Source organism: Triticum dicoccoides, chromosome 3B, assembly GCF_002162155.2.
Source record: "Triticum dicoccoides isolate Atlit2015 ecotype Zavitan chromosome 3B, WEW_v2.0, whole genome shotgun sequence".
NCBI lineage: Eukaryota > Viridiplantae > Streptophyta > Magnoliopsida > Poales > Poaceae > Triticum > Triticum dicoccoides.
In genome coordinates, this window is record NC_041385.1 from 630,643,097 (window position 1) to 630,659,689 (window position 16,593).

At 45.8% G+C, this 16,593-nt stretch overlaps 2 protein-coding genes across 2 annotated transcripts; one reads left to right on the top strand and one right to left on the bottom strand.

Annotated features, from left to right (window-relative positions):
- The first annotated feature begins 1,512 nt into the window (after positions 1 to 1,512).
- LOC119277517 (probable membrane-associated kinase regulator 4) lies at positions 1,513 to 5,349 on the top strand. Its single transcript, XM_037558801.1, has one exon. It carries the CDS (start codon positions 3,968 to 3,970, stop codon positions 5,057 to 5,059), a length of 1,092 nt encoding a protein of 363 aa, XP_037414698.1. The 5' UTR covers positions 1,513 to 3,967; the 3' UTR covers positions 5,060 to 5,349.
- Positions 5,350 to 7,972: 2,623 nt separating this feature from the next.
- On the bottom strand, positions 7,973 to 12,012 carry LOC119277518 (ankyrin repeat-containing protein NPR4). Its single transcript, XM_037558802.1, has 4 exons — positions 11,830 to 12,012; positions 11,283 to 11,678; positions 9,816 to 10,228; positions 7,973 to 9,091 (listed from the first exon to the last, which is right to left on the bottom strand). The coding sequence occupies exons 1-4, from the start codon at positions 11,849 to 11,851 to the stop codon at positions 8,258 to 8,260; spliced, it is 1,665 nt and encodes a 554-aa protein (XP_037414699.1). The 5' UTR covers positions 11,852 to 12,012; the 3' UTR covers positions 7,973 to 8,257.
- Between the last annotated feature and the right edge of the window lie 4,581 nt (positions 12,013 to 16,593).

Genomic DNA, 16,593 nt, shown 5'->3' on the forward strand with positions numbered 1-16,593 from the left:
GATCGCCTTGTCGTAGGCCACCGTAATCCCTCCTTCTGTGAGCATCTTGTAGGTTGAGGCTGCTGAGTAGACACCATTTTCTTGCCACTTCCACCTGGCCGAGTCACCATGTGTTGGATCCAAAACAATCTGAATCATGCTGGCACTTACTTTCTTCAGGAATGCAGGATCAACCTGGCTCTGGTAAGAAAGGCTTGCGACCTTGAGGATGGTAATCAAAAACTGTGAAGCTTGTGTGGGAGATCCATCTAAGAAGCGGGCCTTTTCTTTCTTTCTTTCTTTCTTTTGTCCCACAATAGCTTCAGTTCGTAATGTAGATTTTCCAAAGAACATCGTGCATCTGAATTACCATACTCCCTACGTTCTAAATTAATTGTCGCAACTCTAATATTCCCTCTGTTCCTAAATATTTATCTTTCTAGGTATTTCAAATAGACTATCACATACAGATGTATATAGACATATTTTAAAGAGGAGATTCACTCATTTTGCTTTTTATGTAGTCACTTGTTGAATTATCTAGAAAGACAAATATTTAGGAACGGAGGGAGTACAACTTTATACTAAAATTATACTAAAACTACCACAATTAATTTGGATCAAGGGAGTATTACGTTTCCGACGATCAATCACATCATGGATATATCAATATATGGCCTCGAATGACGGGAAAAGTATAAAATTTGAAAGCACGAGCGTGGGGCGCCTGTGGCCGATGCACCGCGTCTGCATGCGATCGACGGCTTTCGCAGAATCAAGTGCGAAACAGGTAGTAGCATGGTGTGGTGCATGTACCGAACAGGTTTGCCATGCACTCCGATAAAAGAAGGCCACGTAGCTGCTGCAAGTGCAACTTTGCCATAAAGATAAGCCTTTCTTTCCCCTCCTGATTAACAGGCTTGTTCCATTCTCCTAAAAGAGGTTTGTTCTATTCTCCTAAAATAGGTTATCTCCCAATCAACTAGTTGAGTCACATCGCAGAGTATGGGAACAGTACAAAGGAACCTGGTGGAGTGGGCGTAACCAAGTGTCCAAGTTACCCACGAACCCTTGTCCGGCTTTAGCTCGATAGTTACACGTACAGAGTGCTAGCTAGCTCATCATGGGATAACCTGCCTAACCCTTTCTCGAACATCTAAACCAAGCCAGGATTACTGCTTATTGCCATATGTCATACGGAGCAATGATTAAGATCTGAACCTGGAGAGTTAGGGCATGTACAATGCATAGCCTTAAGGTGATGCCTCGCATGCCATGTAGGATCGGATATGACGTAAACTAGGTTCGGATAGGGAAGCGGGATCCTCTCCAGGAGGCGGGTGCTTGAAGAGAAAAAATATGGTCCGGTGACAAAAGATGAAAAGGTGAAGTGGAAAGTAGAGATATATGTGTGCTAGAGTCTTTATTTTTTATTTTTTAGTGAGCCCCACTAATGGTAGCTTGCATTGGGAAGAAAAAAATAAATGTAGGTGCCTCAAATTACTTTTTGTCATGGGGTATATTTATCCATATGCCACCATTGTACATGCCCTTACGCGGTCAAAACTCCGCACAAACTTTCTGCCCCTGGTGATCAGAGGGCCCATAATTCATGCAAGAAAAGAACCTTTGTGCTTGGTTCCAAGTTTGGAGAAGCGGCAAAGTACACCTCGAGCTCTGAGAGGTTTCATAGAGATAGGGGACCCTCCTTTCCTTCTACAGGGTAAAGAGAGGGGGAAAATTAGGCTCCCACCAGGAGATGTCCGGCAGCTGCGCTTGGCATGCGCCAATATTTTGAACTCATGCAGTTAAAGCACCCTGCACCATGTTAGATTACTGTAAAGGAAAAGATAACCACTGACCGTTTATACTGTCGCCTCTCACTCACGCGTCATGAATTTTCAGGTATAATTATGTCACAGGATGTCACTATGGCGGTAAAGTTTCAGAAAAACTATTGTCGGTAAGAGTATGGATTTTCTTGTGGTGGTGGCGCATCGTTTCTATAATGTTTCCAGGTTCCTAAGAATGTGTAGTGGACAGCATGAACCTTTTTCAAGTTCCAACCACCAGCAACCACGTAACACTGCTACAGGAATATCAATTGTCTTTAGACCTGCAATTCAGGGGGTTAACTGTTGCAGTTGTTAACTTTGTACGGCGATATTTTTTCATATAGATGTTCAATGTATGGTGTTAGTAGGGGTGTTAGGCACTTGATACGACACCTAACCTAGTTGGCATCCCTATCTAATCAGCTCTCTCACCTGCAAAAGAATACAGGAATAGAGATTATCATATGGTGTTAGGTTACATTAAATAATGCCAATGAGTTAATATTGGGGGCAGATGTCATTCCCATGATACCTTTAAGCAATTTGTGGAACCTTGCTTAGTGCTCTAGCTGGTGCCAGGAGTACTAGCAGATATAAAGAAGGGTCCAGAAACATATCATAAAATACTTCTAACATGTAGCAAATGGCAACTTGACTATAATTTGTGCACAGAAATGTTTACTTTTTAACAGGCAATAATACCTCTTTGTTTGACGAAATTTGAGGAAGGTTCTTTTGCCTCGGGTTTTCTTCAGAGGCAATCTATCACCACTGATGCTAAAGATCTGCATATAAAGAACTATAATTTGTGCACAGAAATGTTTACTTTTTACCAGGCACCACTGCCTCTTTGTTTGACGAAATTCAAGGTCTGTCCAGGTTCTTTTGCCTCAGGGTTTCTTCAGAGGCAAGTTATCACCACTAATGTCAAAGATCTGCATATATGAAAAAAGTACTCCAGTGAGTAACTTTCAAATAAAGAGGTGTTTTTAGCCTAAGTCAGAAGAATGAACATGCTGATCAAGCCAGACACCTAAAACAAGATCACCTTAGAACAAGAGAACCCTAGAACCAGATAAGACAGATATTATTAATGCACCACAAAGGCCTCGATGAGCGGTAATGCACGCTCGGGGCTGCACGCCCACTAATCAATAATTACACCAGAGAGGCAAAGTTGACACTGGGGTCAAAGGAAAGGAGCTGATGCAAAGCGCAGGAGAGACGAAGACAAAGGACACATACAACATCTAGCCGCGCACGCGCAGCTTGGACAGGAAACTTAAACAAGGGGCCTGATCTCTTGCCACTGATGTCACCCTCACACTTTCATAGGTTGACATGGAGATGAAATAAACAAACAACAGGTTGCTCCATATTTTCAGGGCATGCGGCCTTCCCCCTCTGAATTTATAAACCGCAAGCTTTGGGCGTGAATTGGTCAAGCATCAACAATATATTCCTGTAGCTTGGAAGCAAATCCACGCCACAGAAACTTTGCATACTTCAACGTGTCTTGCTGAAATCATATTGTTTCACGCGGTAATTTACCTCAAGATAGAATTGTGGCCTTTGAATCTGAACACATTCCTACACTTGCTTGCTCGAAAGAATACGAAACTCAACAATAAAACCATCCCAGTTCGCATGCTAACCAAGTGGTTTGGGGCTCCTGCATATCAGCAGGCGCGATGCAGTTTGCGAGTCACTTATTGGTAAAAGTGCCACCTTGTTGGCCTAGCACTTAATGGCTAGCTGGTAATCCTACACATCAAACAAACAAATAGGTTAAGTCATGGAAAGAGGAGAAACATGCAAAGGAACAGGTGAAATAACCTAATCACCTAATGCACTGCAGGGACAAATAGAGCAATAATAGAGAATGACAGTAACTAGTGCACTACAGTACTGCATTACGTGTAGCCGTGACAGGGGGGGCTAGGATGCAAACAAGAGGCAGATCATAGGGGAAAGGGTAGGTCCCTCAAAAGGAGTATGAGCCAATTTACAAAACCTCTTCAGCTACAGGCATTCGGCTTTAAAGCTTGATCAAGCTCCTTCCACTTCCTTCCTAAAACACAACCACCATCTCTGCCAAAACCAAACCAAACCCAAAGACCAACTCACCAGAAACACAAGGCCAGGCACCAACAATGGCAAGACATGGCCCCCAAATCCATGACCAACCACTCCAGGAAGAGGACTACATAGACATGGAGCTGAGCTCACCTGCAGCTGCAAAGGTGGTCACCAATACAGCAAGCTTGCTTTGCTACACCACAGCCATGGCAGCCTCCCCCCAGCAGTCGAGGGAGTTTGAGTTCCACATGTCAGCTCCCGTTGACCACTGGGAGCCCATAGCATCGCCAGCAGATGAGCTCTTCTACAAGGGCAAGCTGCTACCGCTCCACCTTCCACCACGCATCCAAATGGTTGAAAGGCTCCTCGAGATCGCGGCTGACAAGGGCCTCCTCTCCGCGAGCACTGCCCCGGCGACACCATACCAGTCGTGCCACGTTTCACCAGCAAATTCATGTTATGCAAGTGGTGAGCTCAATGCAGAGCAGTACTTCAGCGAGTGCGCATCCGCCAGTATTGCTGCTGCTGAGGTGGAAGCAGCATGCGAAAAGAAGCCATGGTCCAAGAAGCTCAAGTTCATCAAGAATCTCAACCTTGGTCTCAAGCTCAAGGCATCAAAGGCTTACCTCAAGACAATATTTGCCACTAAAGCAGGGGATCCAGATGACAAGGGTGGTGCACCAAGAGCAAATGAGTTCTCCACCGCCCAGGTTAAGAGTTGGAGGAAGAACCCATTTGGCCAGATCAGAAGCAACAGGTACACAACCTCGCCCATCAGCAACAGTGCCACACTGGGAGGGAAGCTTAAAGAAGATGAGTACGGCCATAGAAGGTCATTCTCTAGTGTCATTATCCGATATTCGTCATCAAACAAGACATCATCTGCCTCATCATCGTCATGCTCTTCGTCAAATTCATCATCCTACATCCCAAGCTCAAATGACTCTGGTTTGGGGCCAGTGCTCAGGAGGAGCAGCAGTGCCAGCTCAGAGATGGATAATCCAATCCAGGGTGCAATAGCATACTGCAAGAAGTCGCAGCAACTGGCCTCAGTGAGGAAGAGTGCAAGCGATGCAGGTTTCCGGTTCATGTCATCATCAGTGTCAAAGATAGCTGCAGAATCTGAAGATGCAGAAGACATTTTTGAGATTTGCAGACAACGGTAGTATAGATGGTACAAAATTTCAACACCCTGATGATTTTGTACACATTTGTATTTTGGTCATATGTTTCCTAAAGACATGCTATCCCCTTAAAAACTTGGCTATGTAAGTAACTTCCTTCTACGAATGAACAGTTTCAGTATGTTTCATGTAGTATTTTAGCACTTGACATGGTTGTGGAAGTACCAAAGTGCAGATAGAATCCCACCAAAAAACTAAATCTAGGCAAACCTTTCTCTGATCAGTACCCATATTACAGACGCACATGTAGCAAGTCCATACCTGAAAAGAGATGCAACAGAAACAAGCATCTTAAATCACATGCAATGAGCCATAGTTAACAGAAGACAGCCAATTATTTTTGGGTAAAGCTTACACTTTTGTCCCATGCTTGGTTCTTATCTCTAAATGCACAAATTAGTTCCTGATTAAATCCTACCTGCTTTCTGTTTGTTAAACACAACACAAAAAATACTCTCAAAAGTTTGTGTGTCAGATGTGTGTCTATGACGTAGCAGAGGTAAGGAACTAAGCAATTTTTTTACAAGTTATTAAAGAGATTATCAGAGAAGGCAATACGATGAACCTTTTATTATGCAACCTGACTGCAACTTGCATACTACATGGCACCACACTAATGCGAGTGGCAATGGCATAAATAAAGTAACCCAAAAGACTCCAAAATTGTGTATTAAAATGTAATTCTGGCAAGTTGCACCTTGATATTATCAGTTAATCTGATTTTGGGATTTACTCTTCTGAATGCCGATCCTTGTGCATTTAGAGGTCTGAATGCATTCTCATGGCTCTACGTCAACCGAGAAACATTTTCCATATACTATGCCGGGCACCTTGTGTAGGAAATACAAGTCACTGGTGGCGGGCACTTAAAACATGAAAGGCAAAAAAGGAAAGGTGAAATACCTTTCTTGTACAAACAAAAAGCAGTAGTGCAATAAAATGAAAGAAAAAAGAGAAGAAATGCAAAGTAAGAATTACCTATGATAAAACACCTTTAAAGCTATAAATCATTAGAAAAAATAAAATAAATGGAAAAGGAGAAGAAATGCAAAGTGTGAATAATAGGAGGCAACAACTTCTTAACAGCCCTTTTGTCCTAAAAAGCTTTACTGAAGACCTGGGGGAAGTTTATACTGGGTTGGTTTTCTTCATATAAGAAGACAATTGTGGTAAAACTACAATAACATATCAGATATAATATCTCACCATATGCATTTAATGATTGTTGGAAAAAGAACAATGGTCATCGGAATGACAGAATCTATCCCAAATCAATATAAAAGAAACACACCCCAAGGGCCCATTGTGTCGCTTAGCTTCAAAAATGAACATTGATGATGACTAAGAAATGGTCATGTGAAGACAAATAAAATTTAAACTAAGAAGGCATGTCAAGAAAAGGCAGGACAAGATTAAAGCCAAAGGTAAGCATACTTACCCACCACACTGATGATGTTGAGCAGTGTTAGAACTAACAGGCATGTAACAGGGTCCATAGTTAGCCAAATGTTTGCATTGTTTATCAGGTGTACATAGTACGCATGGCATATGAAGAATATTTACGCTTTACTGCCATGCAAGGATTTAAAGTATTCTTGGATTGCCGCACTAGCATGTGCTACCAGTTTTCTAATTAGTGAGTAAAGTAATGGTAGGTTATTGTGATGAACCTTCCTCTAAAAGATAAGTACAACAAACAAAAAGGGAAAAAAAGATGAACCTGGTCTTCTATCCAACGACATGCCAAGCGTCAAACTCCACAATAATAATATATTGGGGTTCATGTATTTGGGTTCTTTTAAATGATTCGTAGTGGTCATGCCAATGTGATGCAGGGGGCAGCCAGGGTAGCACAGCGTGTCCAACTGTTCTTAACAACTACAGAAGATATATTTGTTTCCTCACATAAACAATACCATTCTGGATTGAGTAAACAAATAAACATAACTGCAGATTGTCTTATTGGCAATGTGAGTACACTTACTGTTATACTACTAGCAAATTTTGCTAGATATATTACATGTTCAACAGAAGAATAGAACAAAGAGGGAATAAACTAGATACTTCTGCTTGAAACTATCCATGTTCAATGGAAGACTGAAAAAAAACCACGAACCAAGAATGGCAAGTTACAGTAACTCACTTTAGATCCAAAGTGAAATGATAATTTTTAACATCAAGGTTTCAGGACAAGATCAACAAATTACCGTTAAACTGTGGGAGGTTTAAATTATTCCTCCCTCCGTAAAGAAATATAAGAGCATTTAGATCACTAATTTAGTGATCTAAACACTCTTATATTTGTTTACAGAGGGAGTACTAAACAATTTGTACTATACGAGCAATATAAAAACAAAATTATATGTGTTTAAGTCCAAAAGAATCAGCATCCTCAAAACATGACACCCAATTCTGTAAATGAACTAAAACTAACGGAACCTGCAGTCACATTGAGAAAGGTTTTATATAGTTACTTGATAATTTGTTTTATAATAAAATATGAAAACAAAAAAATATGTGTTCCAATAAAGCATCCTCATAAGAAGTCCATAAAAAATCAGCATCCTCAAAACATGATGCTCGACTGTGTAAAGGAACAAAAACTATCAGAGCCTGCAGTCGCATTGCCACATGGAAGTATAAGAATGTTAACTGAGGAACAGTTCAGAATTAAGAATGAGGGGCCAGGAGCTTACTTAAATCATGAAATGTATGTATGCAGTTGATGGCATGTTACAAGTAGATGCATACATACCAAATAACCAAAACAGTATGTCTCGTGAGTTATGATGGCTGGAAAATGGAACGGAAAAAAAAGTGCAACTCACTTGTACAGCAGATTGTGCACAGTTATGATGGCTGGAAAATGGAACGGAAAGAAAAAGTGCAACTGACTTGTACAACAGATTGTGCACAGTGGATTCTTCAACTGCATGAGCCTTACACAATGGGCCTCCCTTTTAGGTATGCATCGTTTGTCATTGCAGAAAGGAATTGTACAATGAAGGAATAATGTGAGTAATCTATTTGTTAATGCACGCATCTGGAATTTTCATGTACATTCTCGATTCCAGATATGAGGCTGAGTTCAAACACCCTGTGTCTTACAAGGCATACACTTGATTAAGCATGTACATTCTCAATTGCAGAGGCGAGGCTGAGTTCAAAGACCCTGCCTCTTTACAAGGCATACACTTGATTAAGCTCAGTCTCTGAGATTTCCGTATTATCAACCCAGGAGCTTGAGCCGCTTCTTCTTGACATCTTCTCTTTTTTTCTAATCTTCCTCATGCGCTTTGATTTCACCACAAAGTACGTCATTGTTCCAAGAACACCAGTCATTGTAACACCACCTATCAAACTAACCAGTATTGCTGCCCATTGGAAATGGCGGCCTAGCACAATATAGCATGAGGCAATGAAAGAAATGGTTGTGCAAACTGATGCCAGCCACATAAGCTTGTTGATCACCTCAACAACCTTTCGCTCAGACTTGGTTTCTCCCCTGACAACTGTTATTTGAACCACGACCACCGCCAATGATGTGAACAGAGCTATGGCATTAAAGATGAAGAATATCCTAAAGGAAGCAGTCTGGACAACAATCGCAACTCCATTGTTTTCATTTCCACCAGGTACAGTGAATATAGCTGCGAAAGCAACAGTAGCAAAAAGCACAGCAACAACAGTTACAGAGTTCGTTGCATTATTGATGCCTTCTCTGTGCAACTTTCTGAGTTCCTTAGCAATGCCATGCACATTTTTGTTAGTTTTTCTTGTCTGTTCGAGCTGTGTGTGGACATCTTTCTTGATCTCTGTCACTGTCTTCCGGAGCTCATCCCGAGGCTGATTTAGCTCTCTAGATCTGAGAGCGCCATGTTGAGATAAAATATCCTTAATTTCAGACGACTCCTCACAATGTGGCAACCCTTCAGCTATATCAAAAGCAGTCTTGTGATCTCTGTTCAGTGCATTGACATGGGTATCTGGTAGCCGCAAAAGAACAATAACTATCTGCAGAAAATAGGAAAAAACAGCGAGTCCATATTAAGAACGGTAAGTCGACATTAAGTTTTAGATATTTATCTTGAAATATAATAGTCAAGCATAAAACATGTAATAGGCGAGTGAAAATTTATGATATAAAACTGCCCTATGTAAATTAAGAAGTTATCATACAATTATTTCGAGATATTTTCACCATGCAATTAAAAGGTTAGTCATGTTATAACCTGATGCGCAAAGCAGCAAGGCTTCTGCTAACTGCAGCCTAAGTATTTACATGTTATACTAGATACATTAGCGGCCTAAAAAATTATTTACATCGCATACTGGACACGATCCTATCAGCTCAGAAAGTAACTTGTTTCTAATGCATTTGCTTGGATGATGCCCCTAATCAAAAGGTGTAAGTATAACAATGTAACTTATCAGAATATTCCTGGAAGATGAAATGAAGTACATCGCTGATTTGATGCAACTTCTACTGAATGCTAATGTATCCAAGAGATAAATAATACTCCCTTTGTAAACTAATATAAGGGTGTTTAGATTACTACTTCAGTGATCTAAACGCTCTTATATTAGTTTACAGAGGGAGTAGTTGATATTTGATCATTCTAGTAAAACAAGGTGTAATCAGCAGGTTGAGTTAAAAGTTTATTTTAGACTAGTACATGTATTCTAGGTATATAGTAATCATATAGGATATGATATATAAATAACCGAATATAAATACCTCTGCCCGCTTTTTCCTTGTTGCTACATGCAGGGCAGTGTTTCCATTTTTGTCTGGCAGCATTACAATTGCTGGATCAGCATCGACAAGTGCTCTAAGAACATCACAGTTAGTTCCTTTCACAGCCATATGCAGTGCCGTTTGACCTTTCTTGTCATTTCGTCTTGCTAGCTGTGGATCTTTCTCAAGTAATGCTTTAACAATTTCCATATGTCCCTGTCGAGCAGCAAAATGTAAAGCATTTTTGCCATTATCTTTGGCCATTTCTCCCAATCCAAAATCATCTTGTTCAAGTAACAATTTGACAACTTCAGCATGTCCCCTTGTAGCTGCTGATATAAGCGGGGTAGTATTTGCAGGGCCAAATGTTTTGGCAAACATCCTATCGTGACGTAACATTTCCTGCAGAACAGCTGACCAAAAAAGTACCTAGTTAGGAAAAAAAATTGCTTCCTACATAACTACTCCCTCCGTCCGGAAATACTTGTCGGAGGAATGCATAAAAATGGATGTATCTAGAATTAAAATACGTCTAGATACATCCATTCCTCCGACAAGTATTTCCGGACGGAGGGAGTAATGGGCAATATAAACATACAATGAATAATACAGGAGTCAGAATATGTTAATACTTAATAAGCTATCCTAACTTATCCTGGATAAAATGAAGTACTGATTACCCCAGTTTCACCATTACCATTATATTATTTGCCAAAAAAAACATTACCATTATAAAATTAGAAAGTGATGGCTCGTTCTATTGGAAGCAAGCTATCCAGCATATGCAGAACACGTCAAAGGCACATAAATTTGATGTGAATCTACAATTATATGTGTTTGCAGCCATCACACAATGCATGCCAATTATCCAGATCAAGCACCAATCATTTTCAAGTAATCATATCCTAAAAGGTTTTTCCTATTTTGCACCCAGTTTATCCAATTAGCGCAGTCTTTGAAGTGTAACAGCTCAATCTCTTATAAACAGACTTGCACTGAGATCAGAAGCAAGAGAACAGATTTGAACACCTAATAGGCTAATATTCCTTTGAAAATGAAGAAATCAATCAACAAAGACCTGTACAGACTCAAAGTGGCCGCATATTTTCTGTAATTTTTGTCCTAAATAATTGCAACCTACTCACTTGAGTATAGTATATGTGGCAATGCAAAATATCTGACTCACTATAAGTTAGTGCTATGCTATGTGTGTAATCATGTTAACATGTTTTTCCCCCAAGCAGCAGGTAATTGCAAAAGAAGCTATACCAAGCTTCGTGTTGCAGTTCACAACTATACTAGTACATGCACTTTTGCACGCATTTCTAGATAATGGACCAAACATAGCGCTAGTACCAAGTACGCAATCGCTACAAACCCAGCAAACAAAAAAATCGCAGCTCAAGGCTCCACAATCTACCAGATGGACACGCAATTTGCAGCAAAGAGGTCAGGATGGAACCTCACCATGATGCCCTTCTCTGGCCGCGACGTGCAGCGCGTCGTACCCCGACCTGTTCTTCGCGGCGACGCCCTGGGCGTCGAGGTGCCGGAGCAGCTCGACCACCACCTCCAGGTGCCCCCTCTCCGCGGCGGCCAGGAGCGGCGTCTCCCCGGCCTCGTTGGCCTCCGCGGCCATGGCGCGGCGCACCGCCTCCAGCTGCTCCCCTCCCTCCCCAACCGCCACGACCACCGCCGCCTCGTCCAGCGCGCGGCGCAGCGCCGCGGCGTCCCCGGCCCGCGCCGCCACGTGCAGGTCGGTGTCGTTGTGGCGGCCCGTCACCTGCCGCACGTACCGGCCCCGCTTCCCGCTCAGCGACACCGACATCGCCTTGGTCGCGCTCGTGCCCGCGCCGCCGCCCTCTGCGCCCAAACACCAAACCGAATCAAATCAGTACAGTGCACCGAAGCCTCACGACACTAGAAACCCCAATTCCGCTCCTGCAGTGCCAAACAAACAAAAAATGCATCCGAATTCCGAGCGCGACCGCCAGTGCAGAGCCCTGCTGCTCACCTTCGCGGATCTCGGGCAACATCGCGGGAAGTGGAGGCGGGACTGCGGTCGCGCGCTAGGGTTCGCGAGGTGGGGCGCGGGCGGTGAGCGCCTTAAAAGGAGCACGTGAGTCCTCGGCGTCTCGGCGGCGCGGAGGAAGGCGAGAGGAAGGAGGGGAGGGGTGTGGGAGGAGGAGGAGACGGCAACGACTCCCTTGTTGGGGAGCTTTTTGGCGGAGAGAGAGGGAGGTTTTGTTGGGGTTCGGCCGAGCGGGGCGGGACCGCGGGAGCGGAGGGGAAAAGCGAAGGGGGTCCGCGGTGGGGCCCGCGGATCAGTGGTACTGGGCGAAGCTGCCGGGCAGCTTCCCTCTGCGTGGAACGTCCAAGTCACACGCATGAGTCCAAGAGGAAGAGGAGAATGGGAGTGGGGAAGACTCGTGCGTCATACACCGAGACCGATTAGCATTGGGCACGTTTCGTTTTTGTATTCTGACAGAAATTTCTGATTGGGGACGGTGTGGGTTGATGGGCGAGGATTAGTGGACGACGGAGTCACTGACAAGTGGGCCGTGCTGCTCTGTTAGTGGCTTTTAGCGTGTGCGTCCACTGAACCGGACTGTGGCACTTGCGAGGGGATGCGCACACTTTTGATGCCCTTTTGGCCGTATGTGCGCTGGTGACATGGGAGAAGATATGGAAGGTGGACGAGGAGAAGGGCGGGCACGCAACCCACCAGCACGAATAGACTGTCAGGTCCTGTCTTTTTTATTTTCCATGTGACAGGGTGCCTCCTCCGCTTCACGTTGCGTGGCGCCGCTCCGACGTGCCTCCCGAGGAAGGAGGCGGCTATTTAAGCCAGACGTCGGAAGCCAAAACCCTATCCACCTATTTCCCCTTTCTTCTTTCCGCCGCCGCCACTTTGAATCCGCCCGCCGCACCACGCCGATGCGCCGAATCACTACCTACGCTATGCTCACTTCGGAGCGCCGTCTGCAGTTGCTGGAGGAGATCCGGGCGAGGCGAGGCTCGCTTCGCTGTGGGCCTTCCTCCGGATTCGCCCGAGGAGGAGGATGAGATGGAGCCAGCAGGGGAGGAGGAGGATGAGGAGGAGCCGGCGAGAGGGGAGGAGGAGGGAGAGCAGCCGCCATTCACCCGAGGAGGAGGAGGAGGATGAGGTGGAGCCAGCGGGGGGAGGATGAGGAGGAGCCGGTGAGAGAGGAGGAGGAGGGAGATCAGCCGCCGGAAGCGAAGCCCATGGAGGAGGAGGCATCGGAGCCGTAGGAGGAGGTGGAGGCAAGGCTGCGGGCTTCGCCATGGCGGATGCGGAGGCGGAGTACGAGGCCGCCCAGGTGATGGGGCGAAGCAGACCGCTATCCTCGAGTCCATCCAGGACAAGGCCTACGTCGAGGCCAACCGGCAGTTCATCCGGCAAGAACAGGTGGCGACGGAGGCGCTGTTCGCCGGACTGGACGCGGAGGCGGAGGGGAAGGAGGAGTCTGAGCCTCCACAAGCGCAGGAGCTGTCACACTTGCCCGTCTACCCGGCGCCGGGCACGGAGATCGTCGACATCTCCGGCGAAGAGTGGTTCTAGCTATGTACGTAGTATGTAGGTTTTTATTTGCATGACTAGTATGAATTTGAGGTATGAAGTTTGAGTTTCATGGTTGTAACACACATTCTTGGTCTGCTGCCCAATCACTATCCGCGGACGCTGAGGGAGTCCTGGATTAGGGGGTATTCGGACAGCCGGACTATATACTTTGGCCGGACTGTTGGACTATGAAGATACAAGATTTAAGACTTCGTCCCGTGTCCGGATGGGACTCTCCTTTGCGTGTAAGGCAAGCTTGGCGATTCGGATATTAGATCTCCTTCTCTGTAACCGACTTTGTGTAACCCTAGCCCCATCCGGTGTCTATATAAACTGGAGGGTTTAGTCCGTAGGACAGGAACAATCAGAATCATAGGCTAGCTTCTAGGGTTTAGCCTCTACGATCTCGTGGTAGATCAACTCTTGTAATACTCATATCATCAAGATCAATCAAGCAGGAAGTAGGGTATTACCTCCATCGAGAGGGCCCGAACCTGGGTAAACATCGTGTCCCCAGCCTCCTTCTACCATTAGCCTTAGATGCACAGTTCGGGACCCCCTACCCGAGATCTGCCGGTTTTGACACCGACATTAGTGCTTTCATTGAGAGTTCCACTGTGCCGTCGTTGCGAGGCTTGATGGCTCCTTTAAACATCAGCAATGATGCGGTCCGTATTCGGCGGCTTCCCACTACGGGCCAACTCGCTTGGCCATCTGGAGCAGATCGATAGCTACACCCCTGGCCATCAGGTCAGGTTCGGAAACTTGAACTACACGACCGATATCCGTGGAGACTTGATCTTCGACGGGATCGAGCCTGCGTCAGGAGCGCCGAACACTCACGACGCGCATGACTTAGATCTGCCATCGGATGGTGTTCGGGATATCGCACCTGCAGCTGCCCCGGACTTCAATCTGGAGCAGATCGCGCCATCCGAGGACGGGTGGATGGACCCCGCCACGGAGGCTGCACACTCATCGGCGTTGGAGCCGAACACAGACTCCACCTCTAAGGAAATCTGTGTCACCGGACCACCGGACTCGTCTCCGGCCACAGGGTCTGAACCGCGCACATCCGTGCCCATCGAATCTGATTGGGCACCGATCATGGAGTTCACCCCCGCGGATATCTTTCAACACTCACCCTTGGGTGACGTGCTAAATTCGTTAAGGTCTCTCTCTTTATCAGGAGCCTCCTGGCCGAACTATGTCCGGCTCGACTGGGGTACGGACGACGAAGAAATTCGCTACCCACCCACCACCCACTTAATAGCCATTGTCGATGACTTAACTGACACGCTTGACTTCGACTCCGAAGACATCGACGGTATGGACGTCGATGCGGGAGATGATCTAGAACCACCACCCACGGGGCGCTGGACATCCACCTCATCATATGATATATACATGGTGGACATGCCCAAGGAGAACAACGGCGACAAAAAGGACGCAACGGAGGATAATTCCCCCGCGGAGAAACCAAAGCGACGGCGCAGGCGCCGCTCTAAGTCCAGCCATAGTAAAAATAGCGATAACAGCGCAAGAAAAATTCACACCCCGGTCGACTTCAAAGGCAACAACGACCATATGGACCCAGCGATGGAGCAAGATGAGCCAGGTCACAAAAATAGCCTGGAGCAGACGCCCGGTCACGGCGATCCCGAGGGTAAAGCTCATCAACCTGCCTCCGGAGAGGAGGACAGTCTGGATGACGACGCATTCATCATCCCGAAAACACGTTTGGAACAAGAGAACCTCCACAGAAGGCTTATGGCCACCGCTAGGAGCCTGAAGAAGCAGAAGCAAAGGCTTAAGGCCGCGCAGGATACGCTCAACCGCAGATGGAACAAAGTGCTAGACACTAAAGAAAAATATGGCGACGATCGCCACACAAAGAGCTACCCAAAGCGCAAGCTGCTGCCCGAATTCGACGACGAGGCCATAGAGCCCATTCCGCCGAAGAATAATACGGTAGATCAGCCCGACCGACCACCTCGTGGTCGTGACAGAGCGACTACCGATGCTGCACACAAGCCAGCACACGATTTACGTGAGCTCCTGGACAAAAAGGCTGGTGCGACCAGGTCCATCTATGGATCTAGAGGACGTGCTACGGTGCAAGATCATAGCCACCAAAACGATCATATTGATCGAATACCAGTTCAGAATCAACCCCGAACACAACAACCGTCGACAACATGCCACGACACATCCAATTACAGGGGTGCAGCACACCCCCTGTGCTTCACCGATGAAGTATTGGATCATGAATTTCCACAGGGGTTCAAACCTATGAATATAGAGGCATACGACGGAACGACAAACCCTGGGGTCTGGATTGAGGATTTTATCCTCCATATCCACATGGCTCGTGGAGATGATCTCCACGCCATTAAATACCTGCCCCTCAAGTTGAAAGGACCAGCTCGGTATTGGTTGAAAAGCCTCCTTGAAAACTCAATTGGAAGTTGGGAGGAACTTGAGGATGCTTTCAGGGCCAATTTTTAAGGGACCTATGTCCGACCTCCGGATGCAGACGATTTAAGTCACATAATACAAAAACCCGGAGAATCAGCCCGTAAGCTTTGGAACAGATTTCTCACTAAGAAGAATCAAATTGTTGATTGTCCGGATGCTGAAGCCTCAGCGGCCTTCAAGCATAGTATCCGAGACGAATGGCTCGCCAGACACCTCGGCCAAGAAAAACCGAGGACAATGGCGGCCCTAACAAGCCTTATGACCCGCTTTTGCGCGGGTGAGGACAATTGGTTGGCCCATAGAGGCACCAGCGACCCAGGCACATCCGAAATTAGGAATGGCAATGGGAAGCCACGACGCAATAAAAACAAGCGTCGAAACAATGAAGAGAGTCCGGACAACACAGCGGTCAATGCCGGATTCATGGGCTCTCGACCCGGTCAATGGAAGAAGCCATTTAAAGGCAGCAAAGATGGACCGTCCAGCCTGAACAAGGTCCTGGACAGTTTATGTCAAATCCATGGCACTCCCGAAAAACCTGCAAATCACACTCACAGAGAATGCTAGGTCTTCAAGCAGGCCGACAAGCTAAATGTCGAACACAAAGGAAGGGAGACGCCAAGTGAGGACGAGGATGAGCCTCGCCAGCCAAACACTGGGGGACAGAAAAAATTCCCACCAGAAGTCAAAACAATGAATATGATCTACGCAACTCAT